Source organism: Palaemon carinicauda, chromosome 18, assembly GCF_036898095.1.
Source record: "Palaemon carinicauda isolate YSFRI2023 chromosome 18, ASM3689809v2, whole genome shotgun sequence".
NCBI lineage: Eukaryota > Metazoa > Arthropoda > Malacostraca > Decapoda > Palaemonidae > Palaemon > Palaemon carinicauda.
This window is the reverse complement of record NC_090742.1, coordinates 17,163,894-17,178,335: the sequence shown is the minus strand read 5'-3', so window position 1 is coordinate 17,178,335 and position 14,442 is coordinate 17,163,894. Positions and strand designations below refer to the sequence as shown.

General features: G+C 41.6%; 1 protein-coding gene across 4 annotated transcripts in view; it reads left to right on the top strand.

The window, feature by feature from the left end:
* LOC137657631 (neurofilament medium polypeptide-like) overlaps positions 1–14,442 on the top strand; it is a 71,785-nt gene that overhangs the window by 29,975 nt on the left and 27,368 nt on the right. For all 4 annotated transcript variants that reach the window (XM_068392012.1, XM_068392014.1, XM_068392013.1 and 1 more), the window contains exons 6-8: positions 5,179–5,361; positions 12,214–12,374; positions 12,908–13,065. In XM_068392012.1, the coding sequence (XP_068248113.1) occupies positions 5,179–5,361; positions 12,214–12,374; positions 12,908–13,065 (502 nt within the window). The remainder of the gene's footprint in view (positions 1–5,178; positions 5,362–12,213; positions 12,375–12,907; positions 13,066–14,442) is intronic.

The following is a 14,442-nucleotide window of genomic DNA, read 5'->3' as shown; positions in this document are numbered from 1 at the left end:
TCGTTCGCCTTAACGTCAGAGCTTACACTAGGCCTAGCTACTTCGAAGCCGTTGTTTTATAAGCTAGTGCTCTCTCGCTCTCCTAGAGAGCTTTACGTTTGCTAGGCGACTGGTTTATCACCAGGAGGAGTTTGGGGGATACAGCCTTTGCTTTCCCTTCTTTTAAACTGGCTTATAGAGCGAGAGTCTGATATGACATGAGAGAAGTTCTCGGCTTGGGAGTTCCTGCCTCTGCCCAGATAGACTTCTCAAACCTCATAGACTCTCCCTGGCGCCTGGCCATGAGACGCTCCAAGATTTTACAGGTCAACTTCACAGCTGTTTTCGAGCCTTTGAAGTTTTGCTGTACAATTATGTCATGCATAAACAAGGCTTTCAGGGATGGCTCCAATGATCTGACAGCCACGTTCTCTGCAGGAACAAGTCCCTCAGGGATGGCTCCATGATTTGGCAGCCATGTTCACTGCAGGAGTACGTAAGAGGCAAGTGCGCTCAATGTGTTCATGGTCAAGACAAACTTCACGATGAAGTGTACCAGGCTGTCTTGACAGCATTTATGGAAGGCGACTGGATGGTCTCTCTCGACCTTCAGGAGGCATACTTCCACATTCCTATACACCCGGATTCCCAACCGTTTCTGAGGTTTGTTTACAGGAATGTGGGGTACCAGTTTCGAGCCCTGTGCTTTGGCCTCAGTCCTGCGCCTCTCGTGTTTACGAGGCTCATGAGGAATGTGGCAAAATCCCTCCATCTTTCGGGGATCCGAGCCTCCATGTACTTGGACGATTGGCTTCTCAGAGCATCGTCCAGCCTTCGCTGTCTGCAGGATCTACATTGGACGTTGAGTCTGGCCTGGGAGTTGGGACTTGTGGTCAACCTAAAAGTCCCAACTGATCCCATCCCAGATTATTTTATTTTTGGGGATGGAGATTCGCAGTCAAGCCCTGCTCGAAGTCCAACTAATGCTGAAAAGAAAACGTTTATTCAGTCAGGAGTTGTAACAGTCTCGTAGGGACTCTCTCATCCCTGGAGCAGTTTGTCTCACTAGGGAGACTACCCCTTCTGCCTCTCCGGTTCCATCTAGCCTCTCAATGGAACTAGGACAAGACATTAGAGACGGTATCATTCCCAGTCTCCGAGCCAATAAAGGCATGCCTGAAATGGTGGGACAGCAATATCAGTCTGAGAGAGGGACTATCCCTAGCAGTCAAGAACCCAAACCACGTGTTGTCCTCAGACGCGTCGGGTTTGGGTTGGGGTGCGACCCTGGACGGTCGGGAATGCTCGGGTCTGTGGACCTCAAGTCAAAAGAGCATGCACATCAACGGCAAGGAGCTATTAGCAGTCCACTTGGCCTTGAGGATATTAGAAAGCATCTTCGAAACTAAGTGGTAGAGGTCAACTCAGACAACACCACAACTTTGGCGTACATCTCCAAGCAAGGAGGCACACGCTGCTCGAGATCGCAAGGGACCTTCTCTTATGGTCTAGAATTCGAGGCATCTCCCTGTTGACGAGATTCATCCAGGGGGACTTGAACGTCTTGGCAGACTGTCTCAGTCGGAGGGATCAGGTGATACCCACGGAATGGACCCTCCACAAGGACGTGGGCAAGAGTCTTTGGGCTTCTTGGGGTCAACCAACCATAGACCTCTTTGCCTCCTCGTTGACCAAAAGGTTACCAATCTTTTGCTCTCCAGTCCTAGATACAGAAGCAATCTACATAGACGCGTTTCTACTGGATTGGTCTTTTATGGACTTAAATGCATTCCCACCATTCAAGATAGTCAACAAGGTACTGCAGAAGTTCGCCTCTCACGGAGGGACAAGGTTGACGTTGGTTGCTACCCTCTGGCCCGCGAGAGAGTGGTTCACCGAGGTACTTCAATGGCTGGTAGACTTTCCAAGAAGTCTTCCTCTAAGGATAGATCTGTTACGTCAGCCCCACGTAAAGAATGTCCATCAAAGCCTCCCCGCTCTTCGTCTGACTTCCTTCACACTATCGAAAGACTCTCAAGAGCTAGAGGTTTTTCGAAGGAGGCAGTCAGTGCGATTGCAAGAGCTAGGAGAGCTTCTACCATTAGAGTATACCAGTCGAAGTGGGAAGTCTTTCGATACTGGTGCAAGTCAGCATCTGTGTCCTCGTCCAGTACCTCTGTAGCCCAAATCGCAGATTTTCTTTTACATCTGAGAAAGGTTCGCTCCCTTTCAGCTCCCACGATTAAGGGCTACAGGAGCATGTTGGCTTCGGTCTTTCGACATAGAGGCTTAGATCTTTCCAACAATAAAGATCTCCAAGATCTCCTTAAGTCTTTCGAGACCTCTAAGGAACGTCGTTTGGCAACTCCTGGATGGAACTTAGACGTGGTCCTAAGGTTCCTCATGTCAGACAGGTTTGAGCCATTACATTCAGCCTCCCTGAAGGATCTCACCCTCAAGACACTTTTCCTAGTGTGCTTGGCTTCGGCTAAAAGGGTCAGTGAACTTCATGCCTTCAGTAAGAACATCGGCTTTTCAACAGAAAAAAGCCACTTGTTCACTTCAACTTGGTTTCCTGGCCAAAAATGAACTGCCTTCTCGTCCTTGGCCTAAATCTTTTGATATTCCTTGCTTATCAGAGATCGTAGGCAACGAACTGGAAAGAGTATTATGTCCTGTTAGAGCTCTTAAGTTCGATTTAGCTCGTACTAAGTCATTACGAGGGAAATCTGAGGCATTATGGTGCTCAGTTAAGAAACCTTCATTGCCTATGTCAAAGAATTCTTTGTCATATTTTATCAGATTTTTTTAATACGAGAAGCTCATTCTCACTTGAATGAGGAAGACCGATATTTGCTTAAGGTTAAGACGCACGAAGTTAGAGATATAGCAACCTCCGTGGCCTTCAAGCAAAATAAATCTCTGCAAAGTATTATGGACGCGACTTCTTGGAGAAACAAGTCAGTGTTCGCGTCATTTTACTTAAAAGATGTCCAGATTCTTTACGAGGACTGTTACACACTGGATCCATTCGTTGCAGCGAGTGCAGTAGTGGGTGAGGGTTCTACCACTACACTTCCCTAATTCCAATATCCTTTTAATCTGTCTCTTGAAATGTTTTTAATATTGTTTTATGGGTTGTTCGGAAGGCTAAGAAGCCTTTCGCATCCTGATTGATTTGGCGGGTGGTCAAAGTCATTTCTTGAGAGCGCCCAGATTAGGGGTTTGATGAGGTCCTGTTGTATGGGTTGCAGCCCTTGATACTTCAGCTCCTGGGAGTCTGTCAGCATCCTAAGAGGATCGCTGGGCTCCGTGAGGAAGACAGACTTACAAGGCAGAGTAATCGTCTAAGTCAACTTCCTTACCAGGTACCTATTTATTTTGGTTTTGTTATATTGATAACTGCCAAAATGAAAAAACTCTTAGCTTATACGCTGTAAACATAATTAACTCTGGTCTCTACCCACCTCCTTGGGTGTGAATCAGCTATTATATATTCACCGGCTAAGTTAAATATTTTAAAATGATATTTTAATTATAAAATAAATTTTTGAATATACTTACCCGGTGAATATATAAATTAAATGACCCTCCCTTCCTCCCGAATAGAGACACAGCGGGACGAGAAGAATTGAAGGTTTTGTTTACATTCAAGAGTGGTATCTGGCCGACAGTTGGCGCTGGTGGGCACACCCGCAACCTTCATAGCGATCGCTCGCGAGTTTTTTGAGTGTGTTTTCTGTCGAGCCGCAGAGTTGCAGCTATTATATATTCACCGGGTAAGTATATTCAAAAATTTATTTTATAATTAAAATATCATAATTAAAAAACCAATAATCCTTACCCTTTTGACATTCCGTAATGTTGATTTTATGCCTTTTTTAATTTTTATACATGAAAAATCACACAGTATTAAGAACAAGGAATAGGTGGAGTTTTATGTGTTCAGAAGCTGTAAAAAGTGTTGACGGCTCTAAAATGTTCTGTAGATGGTTTAAATATGCGATGAGAAGGAAAGAGGAACAGTTAGTCAAACCAATTAATATGGAAGTGGCAAAAGGAAGAAGTGTTTAAAGGTGCAGGATGACGAAGTATATGGAGTATAGAATCCTTATTGATACAGGTGGCCAATTTTTTTTTATATGTACAGTAGACCTGGAAGAAGGTAGACCAGCTTTGTAAAACTATTTTGAAATGTTTACTGAGGTAGAAGTAAAAGTCCATTACAGATACATGTACGTAGTTTAAAAGAATGAAAGAACCTTTTGTAGTGCTGGATATAATGGTGGGACATTAGATTCTCATAGTTTTTGAATATTGATATCTATTGAAAAAAGGTGAAATTTATCTATGGTTAGGATGAGGGAGGATAATGACGCTCTTTATTCAAGTGAGATTTGTCCATGATATAAAAAGAAAGAGTTTTGTGATGGAAACAGTGGCACTACAGTACAGCACTGTGCTGAGGCGCTTATATGATCATAATGATGGGCTCTCATCGAGCTTGTTGGAAGGATTTGTACAGTAAAGGAAAATTGAAAATGATACAGTTAATTTAAAGGGATTACTGTAGGTGAAAAGTGCAAGGTAAAAAGCAATACAGTTGCTGCCAAAGGGATACAGTACTACGAAGATCCTATTGGAAATGTCATAGACTTAAAAATATTTGTGACTGAGTTCATGGAAATATAGTGTTCCTGGGCAAACACAAACTTACAGTCCTTGTGAGGTAGGTAGTTTAAGAGGGATGAAAGGTCTATCTGTTGCATTATTAGCAGCCATTGCCTGGTCTTGGCTTAGGTGGAGAGCAGTTCATGGGTGCCGATCTCTCAGATGTTCCTTGCCTGTAGCATTCATGAGTGAACTTGAAACCCTCTTTAAGGGAATCAAACTGTAGGAAAGCCTAGACCCTAGAGTATCTTAGAAGGCCATAGATGGAGAATTGGACCTGATTGAAACTCAGGAGAAAAATGTACATGATAGAAAGGAATGAAGACACTGCAAACATTCTTAGATTACTTTTTCTTTCGTGTTTTGAAATTGTTGTAGAATTCTAAATTGCAGGAAAAGTATGCATAGGCAAGAATTTCCTTTATCTCTTGTCCAGTCTATTTTTTATTGCTTTATAATGCTGCTGTAACCAGGAATTGTTATTAGTTTTGAAAAGTTTACATTTATATAATTTTTCTTTGTTTCCAGAGGATGATGAAGGGGATGCACACTCACAGAGACCCGAGTCATCATTAAGTCAGAAATCTAAGGAAACTGTAGCGGAGTCTACACCAGTTCGAGTTAAAGAGGAAGTTAAAGTCAAGGAGGAACCAATTGAAGACCAGTCCCCTGTAAAATATGATAATACCAACCAGCTTCAGCTTCCCTCTGGTTTGTATTAAATTTTTATCTCGCTATGTAATAGTTCCGAATATTATTCAAATTAGTAGTAGTGTAGTGTTTTCTTACTTACACTTTTGTGAGGATTACAGTAGGCAGTTTATAGGTCTGTTGGTATATGGTATTGGTGTGTTCACTAGTAATTGGGATTTTATTAACTGATAGTGGATACATTGTAGGCTACTGTATTCATCCCAAATACAGTACAGTACAGTATATAAGGGATTTTGACGAAGGAAAAATCTATTTGTGGGCGAGGAACCTGTGTCACCCAGTGAAATGTTCCTTAAAGCACCATTTCAAAGGTATAAATACTGCTAAATATACCAGAGAAAAAAGTTGCATGGAATGCTAGGAATGTATCCAGCTCGTTCACCCCTAAAGGGTGTCGGTATTAAAACTGGGGCAAGTGATACCACTACCAGAGATCCCTTTCCAATTAGACTTCTCCCTCCTCAAAATCCCCCGTTACTACGAGGTGTCGTTCACTACAGCTACTCCCCCCCCCCCCCCCCCCACCACCACCACCACCACCACCACCACCACCACCACCACCACCACCACCACCACCACCACCACCTATCCTTCTCCCATCATTCCTTGTTAGCACCCGTGAACGTTTGGACATGTTTTTTGTAGCTCTTGTGTTATTTTGTTTGTGAAGATGTCAGGCATTTTGGAGATCCATGCTCCCAAATTGAGTATTATATTTGTCTGTTTGGGATTTCTAGGTAGCGACACACGTTCATTCAATAACCTTATTGGGTTTTATCTCAGCCACTTTGTTGACGCTCCCTTACGGGTGTGTATGCGGTCTTTTGGTGTCGCTTCCTCGGGATCTCTTTGTTTTGTAAGACTTTCTATTAGTTCCTTTTACTAATTGTAGTCTTATTTTTGTGTTATGGACATCTAGTTCAATGTTTTGGTATGATTTTATCTTTTATTTAGGCTATTTGGACAGTGTTAGTTAGCGGCTTCGGTCGGTAGCCTTTCATGCGAGAATTCTTGGTTTGTTGAGTTTTTACGGGGAATCGGAACGCGTTTTCATTAATTTTAGTCTTACCTGTCGAGATCGGTATTTTACCCAATTTTGGAGGACTAAGTTTTGTTAAAATGGTATAGTTTCCGCTCCAAGTCGGCAACTACCCGAAATTGGAAAGTTTTGCTATAAGTGATACCTCGGTAGTCGAACGACTCTATACTCGAACAATTCGGAGTTCGACCAAAATTTTCGAGAAATTTTTGCTGCGGTGCTCGACCAAAAATTCGGTACTCGACCAGCCGAACACGTGACGACCGCATGGGCTTTGTGATGATCGCGCCATCTCGGCCACTCTCGCTTGTTCGGGAAGCATCAGTTCTCTCGAGAGCGTCACTCAGACAACGCGCGATCAGCATTCGTTGTGATTTAGTGATTTTCAGTGCTTTTAATTGCTTTTTTAGCTTTCATAATGAGTCCCAAGAAAGTAATGAGTGTTAAGGGGAAGGAGAAGAGGAAAACAGTGCGAACAACGATCGAGTTGAAGAAGGAAATTATAGCGAAATATGAGAATGGTGTACGAGTGTCCGATTTAGCGGTAGAATACGGAATGGCGAAGTCGACCATTTCTACGTTTTTAAAGCATAAAGAAATGATTAAGAAGGCGAATGTTGCAACGGGAGTTACGGCGGTAACTAAGCAAAGGCCACAAGTGATTGAGGAGATGGAAAAGTTGCTTTTAATATTTATTAAAGAAAAACAGTTGGCCGGGGAAAGTGTTAGTGAAGCGTTCATTTGTGAAAAAGCGTTGCATATCTATGAAGAATTAGTGAAGAAAAGTCCGAGTACCAGTGAAAGTGATTCATTTACATTTAAAGCGAGCAGGGGTTGGTTTGAAAAGTTTCGTAATAGAACAGGTATTCATCGTGTTACTAGGCATGGGGAGGCAGCTAGTTCGGATCAAATTGCAGCCGATAAATACGTGGGGGAATTCGATCGGTACATAAATGAACAAAATTTGATCGCACAACAAGTCTTTAATTGTGATGAGACTGGGTTATTTTGGAAGAAAATGCCAGCCAATACGTACATTACCAAGGACGAGACGAAGATGCCAGGTCACAAGCCAATGAAAGATAGGCTAACATTGTTGCTGTGTGCAAATGCAAGTGGCGATTGCAAGATCAAACCCTTGTTAGTGTACCACTCGGACAACCCCCGGGTGTTCAAACGAAATAATATTTGTAAAAGTGCACTACCAGTTATGTGGCGCTCGAACACTAAATCTTGGGTCACAAGACAATTCTTTACTGAGTGGATAAACGAAGTGTTTGCCCCCCAGGTTAAGGCTTACCTCATTGAAAAGAGCTTGCCAATGAAATGTCTTCTGGTTATGGACAATGCTCCTGCACATCCTCCAGGTCTCGAGGATGACTTGAAAGAAGAATACAGCTTTATCAAAATCAAATTCTTGCCCCCCAATACTACTCCCATACTCCAGCCCATGGACCAACAGGTCATTTCAAACTTCAAAAAACTCTATACCAAGGCCCTTTTCAGAAAGTGTTTTGAAGTGACCAGTGACACGAAGTTGACCCTAAAGGAATTCTGGAAGGAACACTTCAGCATCCTCAACTCTGTTAACATGATTGACCAAGCTTGGCGAGGTGTGACCTATAGGACATTGAACTCTGCCTGGCGTAAGCTGTGGCCATCATGTGTCACAGAGAGGGAGTTTGAAGGTTTCCAACCAGAGGCGGGTCCAAGCACTGCTACCCCTGTAATTTCTGATGACACTGATGTCGTTGAGGAAATTGTTGTCATGGGCAGGAGTTTGGGGCTTGAGGTCGACAAGGATGATATTGATGAGCTTGTAGAAAGCCATTCTACCGAGTTGACTGTGGAGGAATTGTTGCACCTGCAACAACAACAGCAGCAGGATCTGATTGTGGAGCAGGAATCTTCAGAAGAGGATGAGGTAAGGGAGGATGTTCCAAGTTCTCTCATCAATGAAATTTGTTCCAAGTGGGCAGATGTGCAGGCTTTTGCTGAAAAATACCACCCAGAAATTGCAGTAGCAAACCGGGCAGTGCATATGTTTAATGATAGTGTCATGTATCATTTTCGAAGAATACTGCAGAGGAGGAAGAAACAATTAACAATAGACCAGTTTTTCACAAAAGAAAAGAAAGCTGCTACATCAAAGCCTGTTTCTCCTCCAAAGAAGAGACAAAGAAGAGAAGAAACCCCTGAAATAGATCTGCCCACCCTTTCATTGGAGAGAGAAACAACTCCTGAAGGAGAACTACCCCGCCACATCATGGAAGGGGACTCTCCTTCCAAGCAGTAACCTCCCCCTTCCATCCTCTCCACATCCATCCCTGTATGCCATCGAACCGCTGCTCAAAGGTATGTTCACTACAGTACAGAAAATGGTTTAAAATTGTTTTATTTTAGTACAGTAAATGGTTTAAAATTGTTTTATAGGATTTTCTGACCAATTTCATACACATTTAGATAATTATTGTTGTTTAGGTACACGTTTTATTAATATTTTGGGCCTGTTCGAGTGCTTGGGAACGGAATAGAATATATACCATTATTTCTTATGGGGAAAAAAAATTCGGTACTCGAACAAATCGGAGGTCGAACACGGATCTCGAACGGATTATGGTCGAGTACCGAGGTATCACTGTATTCCTTTTACGCCGTGTTCCTTTTTCTCCCATTTACTCAATATGCCGATTTAGCCTATTGAATTTCTTTGTATTTTATTGTTTTTCATTTTGTAACATCTGCCATTATATATTTTTGTTTATGTGCTTTGCATCAGGTCTTCCTCTGTGTTTCGGAGGGTAGTACCCCCCCCCCCCCCCCCCCCCCCCCGATCACAGTGGTCACCTGATTTTGAGCCAGTCTCCTCCCAATCTTAATCTTTTGCACCTTTCTCATGTAATAAATCTTGTCAAGCTACTTATACTGCTTAACTGTTTTTCTAATGAGAAGCAATGATAGATAACTCTATTTTCTGCTTTATCTTTAAGAATGGTATTGTAATGATAAGTAAGGTAATTTAAGCACCACTTTTAGGGTTTTGCATTTAGTTCGTTGATAGTTAGGATCAAAATATTTCATGCTGATTATAGTTGCAAACCTTGTGTGTCATTGATGGTGTTTTATATCTTAACTTTTTTTTACTAGTCTTGAAGAAATATATGAAGCTTTGTATTTCCATGGAAAAATATAGCTGTTCCTACATGTATACTAATCTTTTGTCCTTTAAAATAGGGATTGTGTTCAGTAGAGTAAAAACAGCCGTTAAATTTGTTAACGAGATAACAAGTGGTGAGTGTGGTCGAGTTGCCCTCCCTCTTACCTGTCAGCTACTTTTCTCTTTGGTCTTTTGCCTCAATGAGTAAGGACATTGTTGCAATCTATCCAGAGGTATTAATCTTTTTCTCTTTCTTAGAAAGGGAATGGTAGATGATTAGATTCAAATATGAATGTGAAGCAAAAACATTGTAAATGCAGGGGAAATGGTTTACGCAGCAACCAGTTCATGGCTAGACTAGCTCTAGATCCATGCTCTCACCGTGCTTCTTATAGGGAGCATTATTTGCAGTTGTCCCCATGTGCTGAGTGAAGAAAACGAAGGCTAAGTCTTTTATGTTATCATCCTTGGCAATACCAAAGGGCTTTTATAGCACTTTTCTCTCGTTTGAGCTTGTCAGTCATTGAATTTCCTTGGCATACAGCTTTGCTCAGTTCCTGCTGAGTATTCTTCAGAAGCAGGAAAACCTCGTTTTTGAGGAAGCTAGTAGCTCAGACTACCTCACCCCCTGTGTTCTCAGTATCAGTAACCCCAGTGGTGATACCAGTGCTAGTGGCCCAGTGTTAGTGACTCTGTTGGTGATCCTTGCAGTGCAGCCTAAGTCAAAGAAAGCCTTTAAGGCTGCGAAGAAAGCTCCTGCTCGTTTCAGTAAATGTGCCAATGCTAAAAGGACGTAAGAAAGCTCCAGGTTTAGTGAAACCTGTCAGGGTTACCTTGGTGCCCATCAACCCTGTAATAGCTTCTGTGCCATCCACCCCTTTATCCATTAGGCCTGAATCTGTGCATGTCACCCTTTTGGCCAGTGGCTCCCCCTCTACTTGTCTACAAGGGCCAATGAGTGTACCTACTGCTTCCCCTGTAACAGTGATCCCAAGTGTTGTGCTTGCTGTTGGAAAAACCAGAGTGGTTTCTTCCCAGGGGGAAATGTCATTGTCGATAGTTGCTCAGAGCTCGACTTCTTTGGTCTCGAGCCTGAGAGGAAGGTTGGTAAGTGGAGGAAGCAAGTTGGCTCATAGTCTTCTAATTCTGGCTCTTCTTTCCTACTGTTATCCCTACTTTATGGGGTCGGTTGCCTGATGTGCCTTCTCCAAATACCTTCTCTCAAAGTCAACCTCTTCTCTCCATATCATCCTTCACCTTATCTCACCATCCAATTCTCTTTCTCCTTCTCGATATTTTCCTCCTTACAGGTTCCTTTCAAGCCCTCCTCACTCCCTCCCCACCATCCAACTTCGACACGTGCCCACACCATCTCAGCTGTGTCACTCTTATCACCCCTGCCATTCTTCTTGTTTCATTATTTTCCAATCTTTCATGAAGTGATATTCCCATAATTCATCTCAGCCTTCACATCTCTCTTCTCTTCAGCTTTTCTTCCTCTTTTTGTCTTAGAGCCCACATTTCTGCTCTGTACCTTAATACTTGTCTTATACTGTGCTATAGATCTTGACTCTAAGCTTGATTGGCATTGTCTTATCATATATCACTCCAGCTACCTTCCTCCGCTTTCCCCAGACTACTTTTACCCTATTTTCAACTTTAGCCTCGCATCCTCCCTCCTGACTTGTAGTGGATCCCAAGTATCTAAATAATTCCAAATTTTATTATAACTGAGCCTCTACTTTCATGCACGGCTATCCTGTCCTTACCTTTGTTTCTTCTGATTGTGGCACTAATGTACTTCTAAGAAGTGATTCTTAATCTTTTAAAGGATGAAAGGTTTTGTATATGCTAAGGAATAAATTTTCCTACCACAGATGAAGCTTCATACTGCTGAGTCCCCTACTGCTGCTACCTGGTTAGACTGGAGGAACGTAGAGAGTAGAGGTCCCCTTTTTTGTTTTGTTTCTTGTTGATGTCGGCTACCCCCCAAAATTGGGGGAAGTGCCTTGGTATATGGATGGAAGGAACAAATAACAGACTTCAAGAATTGATTAATATTTTTCTTAGCTTCAAGTTTGAAGGCCCTACCTTTACCAACTCACATCTCGGTTGTGAGCTGAGGGTCAAAAGTGAAGAGTCCTTGACAGGAGAGTGGGTGGGGTACTTGCATACGCTCACCACATGTCGTTAACTATTGTACCTTGTAAACAAATTCAATGGCTGCTCTAGCTCTGCTGAAGACATTCCTTATTTTAAAGGACCCAAGTTTGTATAGTTAAGAAAAATACAAATTGCTTTTAAAATTTATTTGTAATACAGCATATCTAAAGACTGATAGTTTGAAATTTTTCGACTGATTTCTATAAGTTAGTCATACATGTACAGTACTGCTTATCAGAGAAGATTGTATAGTATTAATATTTTTTTTAAGAAAAAAAACTTAATCTTTGTTTATCATGATTTAAAATTTGGATTAAACCCAAGTATTTTTCGGGGGACGTAAATTCTTCATCGTTGAGTTCTGTTTACAAATGATGAATGTACTGTATATACTGTAGACCTTTTATTGTTCTAAAGTTCTGTAGAACTAAGAGATATCTTTGGACAAACAGTGCATATTGACTAAAAAGATCTGAATGTTTTCTTATAGGAGTTGCAGTTCCTCCTCAAGTTGCAGAAGCCATGCTTATGCAGAGCCCTCTCGCCACATCTTTGTTGCAGTCTTTCTTGGCAACTTCTTTGTGGTTTGGATCTCCAGAAACACCAAATAAGAAAGTGAGCAATCAATCAAAACTGAAACAGGAGCAACAGGTGGGTGAAAATGGATCGTTCTTATCATGTGAAGAGGTGTTACAATTCCTTTGGCCGAATTTGGTAGCTTAGTTTGAAAGTAGCTGCAGCAATCTTTGATTGTTTCATATTCTAAATTTTTTACTTAGGTTTCTTTGTTGAGCAGGCTTATGTAAATGCTATGATTTGTTTTACTGTAGTTGTCATTTTTTTTCTTTTATTTAACAATTTGCCTGGCTTAAAGCAAAATTGTGCATAGTTCTTGAATTATACATTGACAATACATTGTGTTGCTAACTGGCTTTAAAGAGGAGGAAACCACAATTTAAGGATTCAAGTAAAACATTCATCATTAGTCACTGATTAAAATTTATAATATACATTGTAATATGAATTTCTTCTATGTAAAATGCTGTGCATAATAATAGCACTCAACATTATGTAACTTTATACAAAATCCAATAAAACAGAATAATACTTAGTAACTATTGTATTGAATGTTAACATCAAATTTCTAAATGTTATATTTTACCATTGGGTGGAATTTATTTCAGGTTCCTGATGATGTAACGAGAGAAATGCTTGCCTTTGCAGCAGGCTCTACGAAAGATAAAAAGAAACGCCAGGAACTGAAAAACACTGGCCAAAGCTATATCAATACCAAAGGAAAGCTTGTAAATGCAAAACGTGTTTGGCCCCAAGATTGTAGTAGGTAAGTTGTAAATTCTGATTTATTCTAATGTCTTTGACTCCAAAATACTGTAGCTGTTTGGTAGATATGACCAAGTATTGGGTCAAGTGTAACATTGCATTAAGGTTTTTATTAATTACTTAAGCCATGGATGGTCATAAATTAGGGTGATTATTGTGTTCAATAATAACATTTTTGATCCTTAGACATACAGTATCATCATTAAATGCTATCATAGGGGTGTTCATACAAAACTATCAATTATATTAAGAACTTACTATGTATGATCTGCTCTGCTGCTAAATATATGTTAGTACAGTACTGATATTACTTTCTGTTTTGTGACTTGGTATGGTTAAAGATTTTATGTGTACACTTACCTTGTTCTCTTTCTTAGTCCAATTTGGAATTGTTCCAGCACAAATACAAACCCTTGTCCTTTACATAGGAGAATGATAAATGGCAAAGCTGCAATACAGAAGTTAAACTTTTATAATGAACTGTAGGTAGTTGGCTGGTGGTTATCTGCTGGGAGCGGGGAAACACTGGCCCCCTTGCTTCCTCAAACCGGGGCCACCGAGAGTGAGGAGCTCCAACGGGATGTTGTCTAGCCCTGGGGCTTTGCCGGGCTTCATGCGCTGCAGGGCCTTGTAGAAGTCATGGATGGAGGGTGGTAGTGCCATCCAGTGACGGACGGGATGCTGCGGGGTCATTCGCAGGAGATCGTCTGGGGTGTTTGCTTGGTCATTGAGGAGGTTCTCAAAGTGAGACCTCCACCTGGCTAGGATGCCCTCGCTGTCGGTGATGGTCGTGGCCCCATCCGCGTCCTTCAGGCTGCCCACTGATGACCGTGTGGGACCGAATATTTCCTTTGTTGCTGCATAGAAGCTGCGCAGGTCACGTTGGTCTGCAAAACTCTGTTTTTCAATATTAAACTTAGCCGGTGATCATATAAGCTGCAACTCTGTTGCTCGACAGAAAAACCTACGGTCAAAATACGCCAGCGATCGCTATGCAGGTGGGGGTGTACATCAACAGCGCCATCTGTCGAGCAGGTACTTAGTACTCCAAGTAAACAAAGAACCAATTTTCTCTCTGTCGGGCTACCGGCAAGACCTACTAATACGCTGTTACTAACTGGATTTGTTTTCACAACTATTTGGTGAAGTACACTATTCTAGTTTTGAGCTTTCGCTATGCAGGTGTTTTATCTTCATCTCAAAACTTGAACTGGTTTTGGATAGATTTAATTAGGGTGACAAAGAGAGTATGGACTCTCTTTCACTTTTAAATGGCCGACCCTTCCCTTAGACGGAAGTGTGTTTAGGTTTTTAGTAATTTTGCTTAACACGTTATAGATCTATATATTTTATATCTCTCCGCCTTTATTAGGCCTCT